The 19046-nt window shown below is 48.2% G+C and overlaps 2 protein-coding genes across 2 annotated transcripts in view; both read right to left on the bottom strand.

The window, feature by feature from the left end:
- ADRA1A (adrenoceptor alpha 1A) overlaps positions 1-19046 on the bottom strand; it is a 318230-nt gene that overhangs the window by 62748 nt on the left and 236436 nt on the right. The gene's annotated exons all lie outside the window — the stretch shown is intronic.
- LOC141084336 (uncharacterized) lies at positions 14787-17680 on the bottom strand. Its single transcript, XM_073569020.1, has 3 exons — positions 16613-17680; positions 16289-16448; positions 14787-16183 (listed from the first exon to the last, which is right to left on the bottom strand). Exons 1-3 carry the CDS (start codon positions 16656-16658, stop codon positions 14878-14880), a joined length of 1512 nt encoding a protein of 503 aa, XP_073425121.1. The 5' UTR covers positions 16659-17680; the 3' UTR covers positions 14787-14877.

Here is a 19046-nt window from a genome sequence, read left to right on the forward strand (position 1 = left end):
TGGCCGATACCCGATACTTGTGGTATCGGAATGCTCAACACTACTTACAGCCAATGAAAACCCAACAGTCATTAGCTCAGTAAATTGGAATACCTTATAACACCAGCGTGAAAAATGATTTTAAAATTCGAAATGTTAGCCTACTGAAATGTATGTTCAGTAAATACATTCAATACTTGCTCGGGGCTCCTTTTGTATCAATTACTGCATCAATGCGGCGTGGCATAGAGACGATTAGCCTGTGGCACTGCTGAGGTGTTATGGAGGCTCAAGTTGCTTTGATAGCAGCCTTCAGCCCGTCTGCATTGTTGGGTCTGGTGTCTCTCATCTTCCTTTTGACAATACCCCATAGATTCTTTATGGGGTTAAGGTCAGGCGAGTCTGCTGGCTAATAAAGCACAGTGATACTGTTGTTTTTAAAACCGGTACTGATACTTTTGGCAGTGTGGACAGGTGCCAAGTCCTGCTGGAAAATGAAATTTCCATCTCCAAAAAGCTTGTAGGCAGAAGGAAGCATGCAGTGCTCTAAAATTTCCTGGTAGACGTCTGCGCTGACTTTGGTCTTGATAAAACACAGTGGACCTACACCAATAGATGACATGGTTCCCGAAACCATCATTGATTGTGGATACTCAACACTAGACCTTGGAAATCAAGGTCCCAGAGTCTGGAGGAAGAGTGGAGAGGCACAAAATCCAAGCTGCTTGAGGTCTAGTGTGAAGTTTCCACAATCAGTGAAGGTTTGGGGAGCCATGTCATCTGGAGAAGCTGTAGCAATCTTCTATTGTCCCCTGATACGTGGTTGAGACCCATGAGGGGGTTGTGGTCTGTGACAATTGTAAAGCCTCTGCCATACAAATATAGCTTCCATTTTTTTAGTGTTCATACGATGACAAGGCACTCCTTTTCAATGGTGGCATATGCAACTTCCTAATCCAGTAGTTTCCGACTGGCAAAAGCAACAGGATGCTCTTCTCCGGCGGCGTTCACTTGGCTAAGTACTGCCCCAATCCTGAAAGTTGATGCATCTGTCTGCACAAGGAACCTGTGCTTATAGTCAGGGGCAGCCAAGATATGAGGGCAGTCTTGAGGGCAGTCTTTAATGCTAAAAAGGCATCCTCACATTCGGTCGTCCACGTCACAGTCCTAGGCATGTTCTTGCGGGTCAGGATAAATTAGAGGTTTGGCCAAGGTGCTGAAATTAGCAACAAATTTTCTATAGTAACCAGCAGTTCCTAAAAATGTAAGTACCTGCTTTAGTATAGGGTCTACTCCAGTTACTAATGGCTTCCACCTTGGCAGGCTCGGGCTTTAGGGTCCCACCCCCTACTTTATGCCCGAGATTCTGCTCCTCAGCCATTCCCAACTGGCATTTATCAGGGTGAATGATCAGTCCTGCAGTAAGGATACAGTCCATCATTATGCCCAAGCGTTTAAGATGTTCCTCCCAAGTTGTACTAAAAATGGCAATGTCATCCAAGTGAGCACATGCAAAATCCTGACATTGTTCTAACAGTCGATCTACCCATCTCTGGAAAGTAGCAGGGGCATTTTTCTTCCCAAAGGGCATTCTCAGGAACTCAAAAAGCCCAAGTAGAGTAAAGAAGGCTGAGCACTCCTGAGCATCCTCTGTTAAGGGTATCTGCCAGTATCCCTTGCTCAAGTCTAACATGGTTACAAATTGGGCACTGGCTAGACGATTTAATAGATCATCAATCCTGTGCATGGGATAAGAGTCACTATTGGTGGCATCTAGAGTTGAGCGAAACGGGTCGGTCATATTCAAAAGTCGCCGACTTTCGCTGAAGTCGGGTTACATGAAATGAAACCCAACCATAGCGTGAGGTCGGCAATGAGGTCGGCGCTTAGAGCGCCAAAGTAGCATTTCAAAAGATGCTTCCAGCGCCCTTTTTCAGCCAATGATGGAGGACGCACACTGTGGGCAACGCGATGATATAGGCATCAGTCACCACCATCTTTGAGAAGGGCATGCAAGTGACTGGCTGGCTTTGTGTGGTGCCACAGGGGCTATAAAAGGGCGTGAACGCTGACCGCCATCTTACTTATGGCGATCTTAGCATAGGGAGAGCTGCTGCTGATGATTCTGTAGGGAGAGCGTTAGGCAGGGAAGAAAAAAACAAAAAACTGCTTCTGCTGGTAGCGATTTCCACTGTACAACACAAAAGTTTGTGTGCAGTGACAGGGGAGGCTCTATTTTTGTGCATCAGCTCTGTTGGTTATTAGGCTGCCTTATAAGGCCCCCTGATAGCTGCATTGCTGTTTGCACACTGCTGTGCAAGCTGCTTTTTTAAAAGCAAAAATACTTTTCTTCTTCTTTTCTGCACAAGGGTTCATTTTTCCACCCTTTTGTGTGTGCACTGTGCAGCAGTCCTGCTTATTAGGCTGCCTGCGTCCATACTTGGACTGAGAGCATCATTGTCAGCATCCTCAATTCTCTAGTGAGATCCAAAATCTCACCAATCCTATAGACACCCTCCATCGTGTCATACACCATCCAATTTCAGCCTGTTACATTGACGTGTAATCTCTCCTGGGCCAGAGACAATAGTTCTGTGTCCTCAAATCTATAGTGAGATCCAAATTCTCACCAATCCTATAGACACCCTCCACCTTGTCATACACCATCCAATTTCAGTCTGTTACATTGAGATGTAATCTCTACTGGGCCAGAGACAATAGTTCTGCGTCCTCAAATCTATAGTGAGATTCAAATTCTCACCAATAGTAGATACATCTTCTACCTTGTTTTACAGTACCATATAGCTGGTGGTATTTTGGGTACATTTTCACAAAAATGAGCAAGTATGGTGGAAGACGCCATGGAAGTGGGCGGGGGTTGCCAGCTGGTCCCAATGGTGGTGGTGGTGGTGTTGCATCTGTTGGTAGTGGCAAAAGCACAATAGCACCTAAGGCAGGAGGTGTTGAGCCTGCCTCATCGTCTGGCTCCACAAGGCCTCAAAGACTCTCTTTTCTGGGAGTAGGTAAACCACTTTTAAAGCCGGAGCTTCATGAACAAGCTTTGGCTTACATTGCTGACACAGCCTCCAGCTCTCTCGCCTCCTCTTCTGAAGTTTCAAAAAATAAAAGCACTGAGTCGTCTTTGGAGGCTCCTGGTCAGGAACAAGACCTTTCCTTGTGTCCTTCACCCCTACCAAAAGTGAAGGATGTGGCAGGCCACACTACTGATTACTCCATGGAGCTCTCTTCACACACCATGCCTGGGTTAGTCAAATCATGAATTCCCCAGTCCAAGATGAATCTGACATGGAGTGCACTGATGCAAAGCCACTGCTAGATTTTTCTGCTGGTACATTCACTCAGAGCACTACATTGTCCTCGCAGTGTACTGAGGCAGAATCACACCCTGATGAAACTCAGGTGCCCCTTCCCGCATACTATACCACCTTACACAGTGACACAGAGGAAGGTACACATGAAATTGAAGAGGAGGTGATGGATGACCCAGTTGTTGACCCAGATTGGCATCCATTGGGGGAAGATGGTGCCGCTGCCAATAGCTCAGAAGAGGAGGAAGATCCGCAGCAGGCAACGACATCGCAACAGCTGTTATCTGGCAGGACCGTAGCAGTCCAAAAACGTGTTACAAAAACCAAAAGAGTTGCAGGACAGCTTGGCCAGACGGTCAAATTAGCACAGCGTGCAAGGTCTCAGAATGTCTTCCATAGTAGGAAAAGTGCAGTGTGGCACTTTTTTGAACAAAATCATAATGATCAGGCAAAAGTTATCTTTAAGAAGTGCGCAAAGACCTTTAGCTGAGGGAAAAATCTGAAAAATTTGAATACCAGTTGCATGCTTAGACATTTAACCACCATGCACTGGCAAGCGTGGACGGACTACCAAACCTCACGTACCACATGTGCACCTGCTCCGAATGAAGGTAGTCAGCAGTGCTACATCGCTTCCCCCACTGTAAGCCCACCGGTTAGCACACCACCAGCAGCAAATGTCGAGGTGTCGTCGCAAGGGCAAAGCAGTCATGGAATCACAATGTTATTGTTATGAAAGACTGAATCTAGGCCATCAGCAACACCACCAACACCATCACCATCACCAACCCTCTCTCAGTCCGCCATGCCCACCGCTAGTTCCACCATATGCATCTCTCAAGTCCAGCTCACCCTACCAGAGACTCTCAGTAGGACAAGAAAGTACTCATCCTCTCATCCGTGTATACTGGCTTTGAACACCCACATTGCCAAACTAATCTTCTTAGAGATGATGCCCTACCGGTTGATTAAAAGCAAAGCTTTCCGCGAGCTCATGGCCTACGCAGTACCACGCTATGACCTACCCAGTCGGCACTTCTTTTCACGAAAAACCATCCCAGCCCTCCACGTGCATGTGAAAGACCGCATTGCCCATGCACTCAAGCAATCACTGAGTGGAAAGGTGCACCTCACAACAGATGCATGGTCCAGTAGGCATGGCCAGGGCCGTTACGTGTCCATCACTGCGCACTGGGTTAATGTGGTGGATTCAGGGTCCACAGGGGACAGCGACGGTGGGACAGTGCTGCCTAGCCCACGGTATAGGAAACAGTTGGCTGTAGGCATTCGACCCTCCTCCTCCTCCAGAAGCGAAAGCTCATCCACAGAGCGCAGTCGCACGAGCACTCCATCCGCAGCTGCCAGTGTTGCACATGAGGTGTCCCACTATCGAACAGCTAGTGGTAAGCGTCAGCAGGCTGTGTTGAAGATGATGTGTTTGGGAGACAACAGACACACTGCGGAGGTACTGGCCGACTACTTGCAGCGACAAACTGAGTCATGGCTGGGCAGTCTACATCTTGAGGCAAGCAAGGTAGTTAGTGATAACGGCCGGAATTTTGTGGTAGCCATAGCCCTTTCAAAACTTAGACACATACCTTGCCTGGCTCATACCTTGAACCTGGTGGTGCGGTGCTTCCTCAATAATTATCCAGAGTTAACAGCCCTGCTCCATAAGGTGCGAAGACTGTGCTCGCACATCCGCCGGTCGCCCGTACACTCCAGTCTTATGCAGAAGCTGCAGCGATTGCTCCACCTTCCCAAGCACCGCCTAATTATCGACGTTGCAACAAGGTGGAACTCCACCCTGCACATGGTTCAGAGGCTGTGCGAACAGAGGCAGGCTGTAATTCATTTGTGGGAGGATACAGGGGCAGGCAGTTTGCAGGCAGACATGGCGTTGTCTGCTGTGCAGTGGTCGAAGCTGAAAGACCTCTGTAAAGTCCTTCAGTGTTTTGAGGAATGCACACGGCTGGTAAGTGTGGCGCCCCAAGGAGTATGGTCGCCACACTGGCTTTTCCTTCCTCCAGGGGAGGGTAATTCCAGACTTGGAAGCAGTGATGGGTCTCTCCAGCAGTTAACCTAATGCATGCAACACAGTTCCACTCTGGCCAGCAGGGGGAGCTCTGAACCAGGATTGAGGAGCAGAGTGCTCTCTGAGGGTCAGGAGGAAGGAGTAGTCAGATAGTGTGAGGAGGTCCACGTGTGCAGACGTGTGAAGCGGGGTGGAGGTTGAGCTCCGGGAGGAGAGCTCCCTCACCGCTAGAGCGCAAAGACTGGAGCCTGGTCTCCATGGTGGTTCGGATACTAACGGTCCTGCCACAGATACCAGAGGAGTAGGAGGCTGTAAATGCCCTGCTCTCACCAAAGACTTGGGACATAACAGCATTTGAATGGAGAGCCAGGACTCAGGAGAGTAGTCCCCGAGAGAGGCTACAGCTGTCTGTCATACAAGTTCTAGGAACATCCGAAGAGAGGCATTTCAGAGTAACTAAGTACTGGAGTGCTTCACACTACAAAGTGCTAGGAAGGAGACTGCACAGCCCTTCTGCTGAGAGAGAATCCTGATCTGCTTCCAGGCTAACCTGCTCCAATACCATCTGTAATCAGGACTCTGGACTGCATATACTCAGTAAAGGTACAGAAACTACAACCGCTGTGTCTTGTCTGTTCCCTATGCTTTCGGCACTGCTACATCCCCATGCCAGCTACATCAACACTGCCCTGGGACTACAGCTCCACCTGTGGGGAACTTTACCATCTAAGCTGCACATACCATCAGTCCCAGCGGATCTGTATGCAGCGTTGGCCTTATACCATATTTGCCAAACACCACGGGTGGCATCACGAACTATTCTACCATTAACTACATCTCCCCATTGCTTGGGCGCCCAGGGCCACAGACCGGGTCACCGCTGCTGTGACACAACCCCCTGACACCGGCCCAGTACCGAGTACCCCACAGCCCTGGGAGAGCGACCCAGTAAGCGCAGACGACGCCATCATAAGCATGAGCATCCCACTTATGCGTCTGCTCATGCAAACTTGACGCACAATAAGGAGCAGGCATCTGAAGCCAAGGAGGAAGAGGAGGAGGGAAGCCTTGATGACAGTCAGCCATTTTATGGTCAGGGAAGTCTTGTGGACGAGGTGGAGGAAGAAGAGGAAGAGGAGGAAGAGGATGATGGGGATGATTATTTTGGGGAGGAGGATGCTTCTCAGGGGGCAAGAAAAAATGTTGGTGTGGCAAGGTCAGGTACAGGGTTTGTGCGTGACTGGAGGGATGTGGATTTGCAAGAAAGTGCTCCTCCACCCAGCACTCGCAGTGCATCATTGACACCTGGAACATTGGCCCACATGTCTGATTATGCCTTGCAGATCCTAAAAAAGGACCCCCGCATTGTCAAAATGATGATCGATGACGACTACTGGTTGGCCAGTATCCTGGATCCATGCTATAAAGGCAAATTCCAAAACATGATGCCACAGGAGAACCAAGAGCTAATATTGGCTAACAAACAAGCAATTCTGGTAAACCGTTTGTTTGAGGCATTCCCAGCACACAGCAGCGGTGATGTTTTTCCAACGAGCCGTAGGGGGCAACAAGAGGTGTTCGTGGTGCACACAGCTGAAGTGGCGTTGGACACAGGGGTTTCATGACCATGTTGTGGACTGATTTTTCAAGTACCGCTCACACGACAGGTAATACTGCATCGATCGAAAGTGACAGGAGACAGCAGTTGTCAACTATGGTAACAAACTACTTCTCCTCCCATATCGATGTTCTCACTCACCGGTCATTCCCCTTTGACTATTGGGCCAGTAAACTTGACACCTGTCCTGAATTAGCACAATATGCCTTACAGGAGCTCGCTTGCCCTGCTGCTAGTGTGTTATCTGAACGAGTCTTCAGTACTGCTGGATCAATCCTGACAGAAAAAAGGACCTGTCTGTCGACCCAAAATGTTGATGATCTAACCTTCATTAAAATGAACCATGCATGGGTTTCAAAGGATTTTGTCCCACCCTCCCCTGCTGACACGTAGGTTGCCAGAAAAATGGCTTGCTTTTGTCCTCCTCTTCCGTGGACTTCTCCAATTACTCCATTTGCAGCTGCTGAATGTTCAACATCAACATATGCCAATTTTTCCACCTCCCTAACTGGGCTGTCTCCCCCCACAGGGCCGGGGTCACCACCTGGCGCACACACCCGTGCGAGTGCCGTTGCCCTGGACAGGTGGGTGGGCACACTCTTTGGCAACGGCACTGGCACAAGGTCCCTCATAGTAGAATCAAATGTCTCTGACGGTGTGGGTGAGCACCCACCGTCAGACACACCAGCGTACTATAAGGGGCCCTGTGCCAGTGCCGTCGCCAATGAGTGGGCCCCCCCTGCTTGCTCAGGATCACAGCACTTGCAAAGTTGAAATACTTACCTCTCCCTGCTCCACCGCCGTGACGTCTTCCGCGTTTCCTGACAGTGACATTCTGGTCAGAGAGCGCGATGACATCACGTCTGTACGCCCTCTGCCTAAACAGTGCAAGTGCAGAGAGATGGAAGATGGGGATGACGAGGAGTCCAGACTAGTACAGGGATTCCCTAGCGAGGAGACTTGTTAATTGTTTTCAATGTTGGGACAGCTATTTTTGGGGAGCACTATACTCTGGAGAATGATATATGAGGCCCACCATACACTGGAGCATTTCAAAGGTGGACATCAGACACTGGAGCAGCATTTACAGGGCCCATTCTGCACTGGAGCATTAGAAATGGGGCCCATTATATATGGAGCATTATTTGGGCCCATAACACAGTGGAGCTTCATCCATGGGGACCAACATATACTGTAGCATTATGTGGAGCTCATCATATACTGTTTCAAACATTATATGGGACCAATGATTCTGTATGGAGAAATATATGGGCCTCATTACTCTGTATAGCGCACTATGCGGTGGCCATAATACTGTATGGAGTAATATACTGTCCGTTTTTGGAGCTATTGGAAAATTTAAAATGGATATCAGTCATGAGATGTAAGAAGTGAAGTATTTTTCATTGTACTATACCGCTATTTCTCTGCCGTATCAGAGGATCATGAATTGTGGCATGTGTTAAAGGAGCCCATTGAAACTCTTTGGCCCTGGGCCCACGAAAATCTGGAGCCAGCCCTACCCCCCCCACAACTTTAGCCAAATAACCCCCAGTTTTCAATGCCTAACTATTATTATAAAGTAAATTAAGGTTGACAAGCTTAAGTAATAAGAATTGATGTTTTTGGCATTAAAATGGGCACTGTAGGTGTGTTTCCTGTCCTCCACTCACTGCCGACTTTTCTTCCCCATTGACTTGCATTGGGTTTCGTGTTTCAGTCAGCCTTCGACTTTTCACGATAATTGGCCGATTTCGTTCGACCCGACTTTTGAGAAAGTCGGGTTTCATGAAACCCGACTCGACCCGAAAAAAGGCAAAGTCGCTCATCTCTAGTGGCATCATTTAGTCATCTGTAATCAACGCAGAACCACGTTGTACCATCCTTCTTGGGGACCAGGACATCAGGAGAGGCCCAAGAGATGGCTGGATAACTCCCAGTTGTTTCATCTCCTCCAGTTCGCTCTTTATCATTCCTTGAACAACCTCTGGAACCCGTTTGGCAGCCTGCTGGATCGGGCATTGTCCAGAGGTTTCCACAAGGTGGCTGGTGAGAGTAATATGACCCAGTCTTGAGGAGAAAGCAGCAGCCCACGGTCTTAGTACAGAGAAAATATCATTCTTTTGTATATGCAATGGGAGCCCAGGGGCACTTGTTCCAGAGATCCTCCCTCTTGGGCTACCTGGAGAAGATCAGCGAGATACTCGTCCTCTGCGGTATCACTTGGAGGTGGCAGACGGCTAGAACAGGCATAGATCGGTCATGATATTCTTTCAGTATGTTGATGTGGATGGTCTTCTGTCATCGACCACTAGGGTCCAGGGCAATAACGTAGTTAGTGTCATTAATTTTCTTGACAACCTGATAAGGGCCTTCCCATGTTGCTTGAAGCTTGTTGGCAGGGGAAGCAATAATCTTTCTATAAATTCCCTGGTCCTGGTGTTGGTGTTACAGTCATACCAGGTTTTTGTCTGGATTGGGCCATTCGCTGTTGTTCACTAGCCAAAGTAGCTAGCTAGTAGCATAATCCAAACGTACAGAAGCTCGCTGTATATATTTGAGGGCACCTCCTGCCAGGAAAATGGGAATTCCTGGGCCCTGGTGAATTGCTTCGGGTTGTGGGTAAGCGATAGTCAGGAATGCCCCCTTGCCTCTAAATCTTAACACTTTGTATCCATCAATTAAAGCATCCTGCAGGTGTCGCTGCCATTGCTCTAGCTAGCTGAGTGACAAAGGCTGGGTTCCGTACACTCCAGGAGGGGTATCTATGGTGCCATGGTCGGTGGTCCACTCAGGTGGGGGTGGTGGTAACTCCTCCTCAGGAGAGATGGAGTGCACAAGATGCACTGGACAAGTTGGGGCTGCGTGGGGCTCCCTTCGAATCCTTGAAGGACAGCTGGATTACAAATGCCCAGGTTGGCCACACCCATAACATCGCCTCTCGGTGATATCCCCAGGTCATGGTCAGAACTGTGGGGGCCCAGGATTGTGAGGTGTGATTGTCATCGGCCTGTGGCTGGGTGGAAGGGCAGATATAGTCTGAGGGGGCGAGGGAGCAGGCTGTGGTTAATTGTCCAGAAGCCTCCTCCATTGCGGTCAGATAGTAAGGTCCTCATCGGCCAGAGCTGCAGCTCTGTCCACAGTGCACAGTGTACGCTTCCGGACCCATTCACTTAATTCTGTGGGATACTTGGCAAAAAATTGTTCCATAAGGAACATCTTCCACAGTAAACGCGTTTTCTGCTTCCAGCCATCTCCGACATGCCTGGGACATCTTATGGGCATACATCCTAAACAACCCCCCCGTGGTGCATTGGAGGTCTTGGAACTGGGCCCTATGTGAGTCTGGGGTGATAGCATGGTAATCCAGGATACAATGTTATAATCCATTTTCTGCTGGGAGTCAATGGTTCGGTAAGCCTCCGCCATGCTTCGGTTCAGGAGTCCCACTAATAAACGCATCCAGCCAGAGTTGGGTACCTCCATCACAACACACTGCAGCTCAAAGTCCTTAAAGAACCCCTCCACATCTCCTGAAGCCTTATCAAATGGCTTAAAGTCTGTCCTGGTGATCCGTACAGGCTCCTGGATTGTGGAGTTTACACTCCACATTACATTACTCCCTCTTTTGATCTCCATTGCTTCTTGTCTCCGCTGTGCTCAGCGAGCAGCCTCCTTCTTATACTCCTGAGAGACACCTTTGCCCAGAACTGCCATCTCTTCTTTGTATCACACCACCCACTTGCTTTTTGGTGCGGGGGTCCCCGTCTCCTGCGCTTGTCTTTCACACATATGGGAGTAGGTGGTCTGGCTAGCACCCACCAGTAAATCAATTAAGGCCTCTTTAGTCAGTCCCTGGTAGTTCAGGCCCAGGTCTCTGGCTCTCTCCTGTAAACTGGATACAGTCAAATTTCTGCACTCACTCTGTGAGTGGTTCTCCATTTGGTTATGCTCTGTTCATCCCACTGCTTGCCACCAGTTGTCACTGGGTCCAACTCTGGTATCACACAATCAACAGAGCAAAAGAAGAGTGAACAATCCGAAGACCTTTATTTAGGCAAATATATGAAAGGTCCATATACGATCCACCACACAAAGGATAAGATAGTCCAGAACATGAATGCAGTTCAGTAACAGGATAACAGCCCTGGGAAAAAGAGAGTCCAACAATCCAGCAGAGAGGATAACATAAGCCATCTACTCTTCTTTCTCTTAGGTGCTGTGACCATATCATAGTTCCATACATGATCTGAGATAGTGTCTCACCACACTTATATTTTAAAAGTCTCCCTCCTCATTCACAGGTTGGGGGGGGGAAGGTTGCAGGGGCTCATTGTTTCAACAAGCTAGGTCAATATGTCATTAGCATATTAGCAAACAGTACAGTACTGTGGGGGCAGATATCAGATGGCAACAACAGCTATTAATACAAACAAAATAATATCCACATACCATATCCCACCATCACAAATGAGTCAATTGTCCCAGAGGGCTGGCGGGGGAGGGGGAGTGGCAAAGCAGCGGATCACAGAGAAGGCAGGAGCCGGTGGCTGTAACTGTGCCCGCTGCTAAAGAAAAATGAATATTCATTTTTGGGTATGTGCACACGTAGTTTTTAGTCTCTGCGGATTTTGTAGAGAAAACCGCAGGAAATCCGCAGGACAAAGTGCTGCGGTTTTTCTGCGGTTTATCTGCGGATTATCTGCGTTTTTTCTGCGGTTTTGCCCTGCGGTTTTACACCTCATAATGGATGAGGTGTAAAACTGCAGCGTTTCTGCACCAAACAATTGACATGCTGCGGATTGTAAACCGCAGCAAAACCGCGCAGAAAAACACGCAGCATGTGCACAGCTTTTTTTTATTTCCATAGGAAATAAAGGTACTGTACAACGCAGCAGAATCTGCTGCGTTTCTGCAGAGCCTAAAACGCTGCGGAAACGCAGCAGAATCCGCAGCGTGTGCACATACCCTCATAGTGCGCACAGTGGCACTCACAGCCACCGGCTTACAAAAGACATCCCACTCACCTTCCTGCGCGCCCTCGCTGCATCTCGTTGGTTACGGAGCCAGCATTTCCGGCCGAGCAATCACATGGCCCTGCTCATTAAAGCAATGAATATGCACACCTCTCAACTCCCATAGGTGGGGAGTGAATATTCATTACCTTAATGAAAAGGGCCACGTGATCGCTCGGCAGGAAGATCTGCTGGCATTGGAACGAGATGCATTGAGGGCGTGCAGGTAAGGCTAGTTTCACATTAGCGTTTTTTTGCGCAGCGCATCGTGCGCATAAAAAACGCAAAGAAAAACGCAAAACAAACGCGCGTCAAATTAACGCAGCGTTACTTGCGTTTTACATGCGTTTTTGCATGCGGTTGTGTTTTTTATGCGCATGCGTTTTTAGGTGTGACATTTCACAATAGAAAAATCCTTGAACACCAATGGGTCACCAGTGGGCGTAGTCATTGGAATGTTTTATAGACTCTGTACTGCTGAATTCATCAGATTTTGCTGCTGTTTCCGGTGTCAAGATGGACCTGCGTCTGGATAATTTCCGCTTCAAGCTGGATCTTGACATCGCGCTGTCTCAGGCGTATGCCTTTTGTTGCCAGCAAGAAAGGGAGAGGGAGAGACAGCAGAGACGGCAGCGGCGTCGGTTTTGGAGGCATCCAATCATCGAACTCCGGGCAAGCCGTGGAGCATATCACACGCTGTACAGCAAGCTACAGGAAAACCCGGAGAAATTTGCTGACTATACACGGATGTCCCAGGAAAGCTTCCTTGACTTGCTGGGTATGGTTGAAGGAAACATCCGGAGACGGGACACTCAGCTCCGGCGTGCCATTCCTTCCTAAGAAAGGCTCCTTGTCACCTTACGGTATGTATGTTGTTATGTTTGCATAATTTTTTTGGCTTTTTCCATTTTTTTTTTTTTTTTTTTTTTTGATCCAAAAAATTAGGTTTTTTTTTGGCTATTGAATTTTAACATTATTTTTGGGAAATTGCTTTTTTGCATAATGGTTTTTCTTCTGTCATGTACTAATCCCATTTTTTTTTTTGATCCAAAAAATTAGTTTTTTTTTGGCTATTGAATTTTAACATTATTTTTGGGAAATTGCTTTTTTGCATAATGGTTTTTCTTCTGTCATGTACTAATCCCATTTTTTTTTTTGATCCAAAAAATTAGTTTTTTTTGGCTATTGAATTTTAACATTATTTTTGGGAAATTGCTTTTTTGCATAATGGTTTTTCTTCTGGCATGTACTAATCCCATTTTTTTTTTTTGATCCAAAAAATTAGGTTTTTTTTTGGCTATTTAATTTTAACATTATTTTTGGGAAATTGCTTTTTTGCATAATGGTTTTTCTTCTGGCATGTACTAATCCCAAGCCTTTATAAAATGTTTTTTTGCTATGTTGTATTAAAAAAACATGCAAAATAGTTAGGCCATGTACTTTTTTAATTTCAGTGTTTTTAGTAATACCCAAGACAGAAATATAATTATTTTTTCTTTTTATGTTTGGCAGGTTCCTGGCAACTGGAGAGAGTCTTTCATCCCTGCATTTCCAGTACCGGCTGGGAATCTCTACTTTATCCGGGATTGTTGCCGACACCTGCAGGGCTCTGTGGGATGTTCTGTGTCCGGAGTTTCTGCCATTGCCCACTGCCGAAAAGTGGCTTCAAATATCGGAGAAATTCTGGGCAGTCTGCAATTTCCCGAACTGCCTAGGAGCGGTGGACGGGAAGCACATCCGCATCACAAAACCTGCAAGAAGTGGCTCTGAGTACTACAACTACAAGAAGTACTTTTCCACAGTCCTAATGGCCATTGCGGATGCAGACTGCCGGTTTGTGGCGGTGGACATAGGGGCATTCGGACGGGGCAACGATTCACAGACTTTTAAGAACTCTGATATGGGCTGGAGGTTGTACGGCAACCATTTCAATTTTCCACTGGCACGGCCTCTTCCCCAAACCCAAACTCCACCACTGCCATTTGTAGTGGTTGGGGATGAGGCATTTCAGATGTGCCCAAACCTGCTGAAGCTGTACTCCAGCCGTGACTTGGACCACCCCAAGAAAATTTTCAACTACAGGCTTACGAGGGCTCGCAGGACTGTAGAGTGCGCCTTTGGCATTCTAGTGTCCAGATGGCGAATTCTCAGCACCGCCATCAATCTCAAGATGGAAACAGTGGATGAGGTGGTGAAGGCATGCGTGGTTCTGCACAATTTTGTTATGGCAAAGGAGCGGCCGAACTTTGACATGGATGAGCCTGCTGCCAACCCTTTGCCAGATTTTACTCAGCACCTTCTTCGGTCCTCAGTCGAAGTTGCCCAAATGAGGGACCAATTTGCGGACTTCTTTTATCCGATGTGGGTCGTGTAGCATGGCAGGATCAAATGGTTTAATAGTTTTGTTGTTTGTTAAAAATAAAATACATGTTTTTTTATACCTGTACCCAGTGTACTGTGTCTTAATAAACTCCACTACTCACCTGCCCAGGTTAAAGTAAAGAAAGGGAAACCACCATAAAAAAAAAAATAAAAATAAATATATATATATATATATATATATATATAAATATATATAAATATATATATATATATATATATATATATATATATAATTTTTTTTTTATGGTGGTTTCCCTTTCTTTAGTTTATACCGGATGGTCAGCCATACTATATTTCATTTATTTTTTTATTTATATATATATATATATATATATATATATATATTTATATATATATATATATATAAATAAAAAAATAAAAAAATGAAATATAGTATGGCTGACCATCCGGTATAAACTAAAGAAAAACAAACCATAGTGTACGGCGCAGTGTGTGCAGGCGGCGAAAGACACAATAACCAAACATTATTTTGAAATAAAAATATAACATTTATTTTACTTATTTTTTAGTTGGTGGAAACTGGGGGGTGTGGAGGGATGAGGAACGGCTTTGGGTGGAGTAAGGGGTTCTAGGGGAAGGAGGAACCAAAGAAGTGGGGGAAGGGAGCCGAGGCAAGGAAAGTTGTGAAGTGGGAGGTGAGGGAGGAGGGATGGTCAGAGTCCTCATCTTTGTTTTTTTATGACGGTGGCCCGTCGTCTTGCTGCTGTCCTCGCTAGAGCCTGAGGACTGGCTAGACCCAGGGGACCGCCTTGAGCCTCTGGACCGCCTTGAGCCTCTGGACCGCCTTGAGCCTCTGGAACGCCTGGAGGCTGTGGACTGGCTGGAGCTGGGGGACCGCCTGGCGCTTGTGGACCGCCTGCCAGGATCTTGTACCTGCTGTGGCATGCTGGTGGTGGTGGATGTCCTGGCAGGGGCCGTAAATATTGAATGCGGGTCCCCCAGCTGATGCTGCTCCGAGGTGGTGGTGCTGGTGGTGGTGGCGGTCCATGCAGGCGTGATGGCTGTGGCGGTCCATACCGGGGTGGTCCTCCCGCTGGTGGTGGTGGTGGCGGCGCTACAGGCAGGGGTGGTGACGACGGGCCATCCAGTGGTGGTGGCGGCAGCAGTGGTGGGCCAGGCAGGAGCAGCGCTTGGCATGGTGTTGGCGGGTAAGTGTCCAGCTGCACTCGGACTTGGGGCGGTATATTGGTGTCCGGCGAGGCTTGGAAGTGTGGTGGCTGTGCAGTGATATGCAGCAGAAGTAGGTAATGCTGTAAAACGAGTCAGGGGTGGCACCGGTGGAAATGCCACCGCTGACTGCTGCATAATCCTACTCTGCTGCATAGCCTGCATAAAAGCATTGTTGCAGGCCTGCATGACAGTCAACTGGAGGTCAGGGGTAAGGTGTTCCGCCGTGTCCCGAGCTATTTGGGCATAAAAATGATGCGCTGGTCTGGCGAGGTCGACTTCCAGGCGCTCAAGGCGACCCTCGATAGACTTGTAGCGTTGGTCCAAAAGGAGGAAACCACTCTCAAGTCTATCGGAGAGTGCCTTGAGGCTACTCTGAAAGACCGAGCTCAATTCAACGAACTCGGGCATGAGAGGCCTGTCCGAGGTCCTCTGCCGCTGCTGGCGGGAAGTGCCCGCAAAACCAGTGGCAGAGACCTGGGACAGGGGAACACCTGAGCGACCAGCTTCCTGGTCTCCAGATGACTGTGGTGCAGACCTGCAAGGTGCTTCCTCGCTGATGGATGGCTGGGAGGGGTCCGGGGCAGCTTGATGAAGGACCGCTTCGGGCCCAGGTTGCAGGGTGCTGCTCCAGGTGCTGTGAAAAGAAAAGAAAGAAATTACTACCATAAATTAACAATCGCCAACTCCTGTGGAATAGAAAAGCACAGAATAAAACACAATACAACTAGAAAATACTTACGTTCGGGAGGCAAGGACCGGTCTTAAAAATGCCAAGGCACGATGGTATCTGTACTTCGTGCCGGTCCTTGCCGCAGCACCACTGCGAACCTGATTCTCCTGACGGATATCCCTGTTGAAGCGGTCCTTCATCGAGCGCCAACGGGTTCTGACTTTGTTCACTGTGGTGGAAAAAAAAAAAGAAAAAAAGTAAGACTATGCACTGGAGGCTGTGATCATCCAACTGTGTGTGATGATAGAAACTCCATGGAGTTAATAGCATCACACACAGTTGGGTGATCCCGGCCAAGATCACTGCTGCATCACACTGCATTTAAATACTTACGAAAATCCTTGCGGACCCGGGGAGAGGCGTTGTCCCAGCCATCCATCAGCGATGCGGCCACCTCGTTCCAGAGCCGCCGGATCACCACGTTGTCCGAGTGCAGTTGGTGACGGGTGTCCCACAACGGGACTCGCTCCTGGACTAGACGGATGAGCTCGTCGTTGTCCAGGGCGAGGTCCTCCTCCCGCTGTGGAGCCTAGAAAAGAAAGACAAACATTAATCTTTGAAAGATTTTAAAAAAAAAAATCTCAAAAACTAGCTGAAGAGCCCGTCGCTGCCCGGGCATAGTAACTAACTGTGGTTAGTTATAGAAAATTATAATTATCCTCCATCCCATAGTCCCGTGCCCATATACCATCATACATATCCTCCATCCCATAGTCCCATGCCCATATACCCATCATATATATCCTCCATCCCATAGTCCTGTGCCCATATACCATCATACATATCCGCCATCCCATAGTCCCGTGCCCATATACCCAAACAAACAAACATACACACACTGTCATGTCGGACACTGTTCACACCAGGGTGTCTGGCAGACAGCGGTAATACCCTGTTGGGTATTCTGTTCCAGTCGGGATAGGGTTAACCAGGTTGTCATGCTGGCTGAGGGCTGGGCCACGCCATTGGTCTTTAAATAGTTCGTCCTGACTATGGGCGTTGCCGACTATAGCTTTAGCCTAGTGCTAGCAATACCGGTCAGCAGTGGTGGTGTTGGAGCGTCTGATATCTGGTGCAGTATATCCCTCAGTGGTTCTTTCTCCAATCTGTTATATATATATATTTGGTTGCCCTTGCACATTATTGTATTCCCTTGTGTATTAACTGTGTTTGGTGTTTCTTTTACCCCTGTCCATACGTATTTGTGGGGTCTGGTGTCTGGTCCCCTCACTGGGTGGAGGGAGGTGGGTTCAGCTTAGGGCTGGACAGGAGACAGGGACAGGGTGGAGGCTCAGGCAGGCACACCTTCAGTGTAAACCCTGGGTAGAGGGACAGACAGGGTTCCCCTAGTCTGAGGGACATCGCAGGGGTCCCGGGGTTTTTGCCTAAAGTAACCTAGGCATACCATGACATTATAGTCGGCCCAAATAATAAAGTGAGAGAAAAAAAAAAAAAAAGAGGTATAGATAGGGAATATAGGGGTTACTTACTATGGATCCTATACTTTCCCTAACCAAGCAGCTGGAGGCTCTATCCATACAGGTCACTGAACTCAGGGGGGCGGTCCAGCAAAAAGGCCTGTCAGCTCCTGCAGTACCTGCTGAGGCTGCAGCCAGGGCAGCTGAGCCCAAGTTTCCCCTTCCTGAACGATTTGCTGGTGATCGTGGTAAGTTCACGGTGTTTCGTGAGTCATGCAAATTGTATTTCCGTATGCGTCCACATTCCTCAGGTAATGAGGCTCAACGCGTGGGCTTGGTGATTTCTTTGCTGAGTGGTGACCCACAGGCCTGGGCCTTTTCACTCCCTTCAGACTCACCGGCATTTGAATCTGTAGATTTTTTTTTCTCTGCTCTGGGTTTGATCTTTGACGATCCGGATATATTAAACTTAGCAGAGTCTAAGATACGCTCACTGCTACAGGGTGATCGACCAGCTGAGGATTACTGCACGGAATTCCGGCGCTGGGCGGTGGACACGCAGTGGAATGACCCTGCGCTTAGAAGTCAATTTTTGCATGGGGTTTCTGGAAGGGTTAAACAGACTCTCCTAATGTACGAGACTCCCGCCTCTCTGGAGGCTGCGATGGCACTTGTAGTACGCATAGACCGACGTCTCCGTCAGGGGGCGCTGGTTTCGTTGCCTCCGGGAGGTGGGGGAGTGGTCGGTGAGGTTGCTGCGGCTGAATCCGTGGAACCCATGCAGATCGCTGGTATAGCACAGTCACCGAGTAACAAGCCTAAACGTCCTTGGCACAGAAGGCAGGGGCTCTGTTTTTTTTGTGGCAAAGGAGGACATTTTATTAACGCTTGCCCCCTGGTACCTAAGAAGGGCGCACCGGCGGAAAACTGATAGGCTCAGAGGGTTTGGAGGAGTCTAGTCTGAGCCTTTGTGTATCCTCCATCATGGTTTCCCAGTGTATGCTCCCTGCTAGGGTAGCACTTGGGGGGCAAATGCTCTCTATTACAGTGTTTGTTGATAGTGGCTCAGCTGCCAATCTCATTGATGAGACGTTCGCGCATACAGCGGGATTTCCGTTGGAGAAATTGCCGAACCCCATCCGGGTGGTTACCATCAATGCTTCCCCGTTGTCTCAAGGGGAGATCACAGAGTGTGTGTTGGATATACAACTCCACATTGGAGTATTACACTCAGAGCGGGTAACTTGTAAGGTGCTTAGTAACTTACCAGCTCAGATGGTTCTGGGCTTTCCATGGTTGTCAATGCATAATCCTGTTATTGATTGGAAGACCCAGGACATAATTCAGTG

The sequence above is a fragment of the Dendrobates tinctorius genome, unplaced genomic scaffold (genome assembly GCF_039654945.1).
Source record: "Dendrobates tinctorius isolate UK_male_01 unplaced genomic scaffold, ASM3965494v1 ptg000022l, whole genome shotgun sequence".
NCBI lineage: Eukaryota > Metazoa > Chordata > Amphibia > Anura > Dendrobatidae > Dendrobates > Dendrobates tinctorius.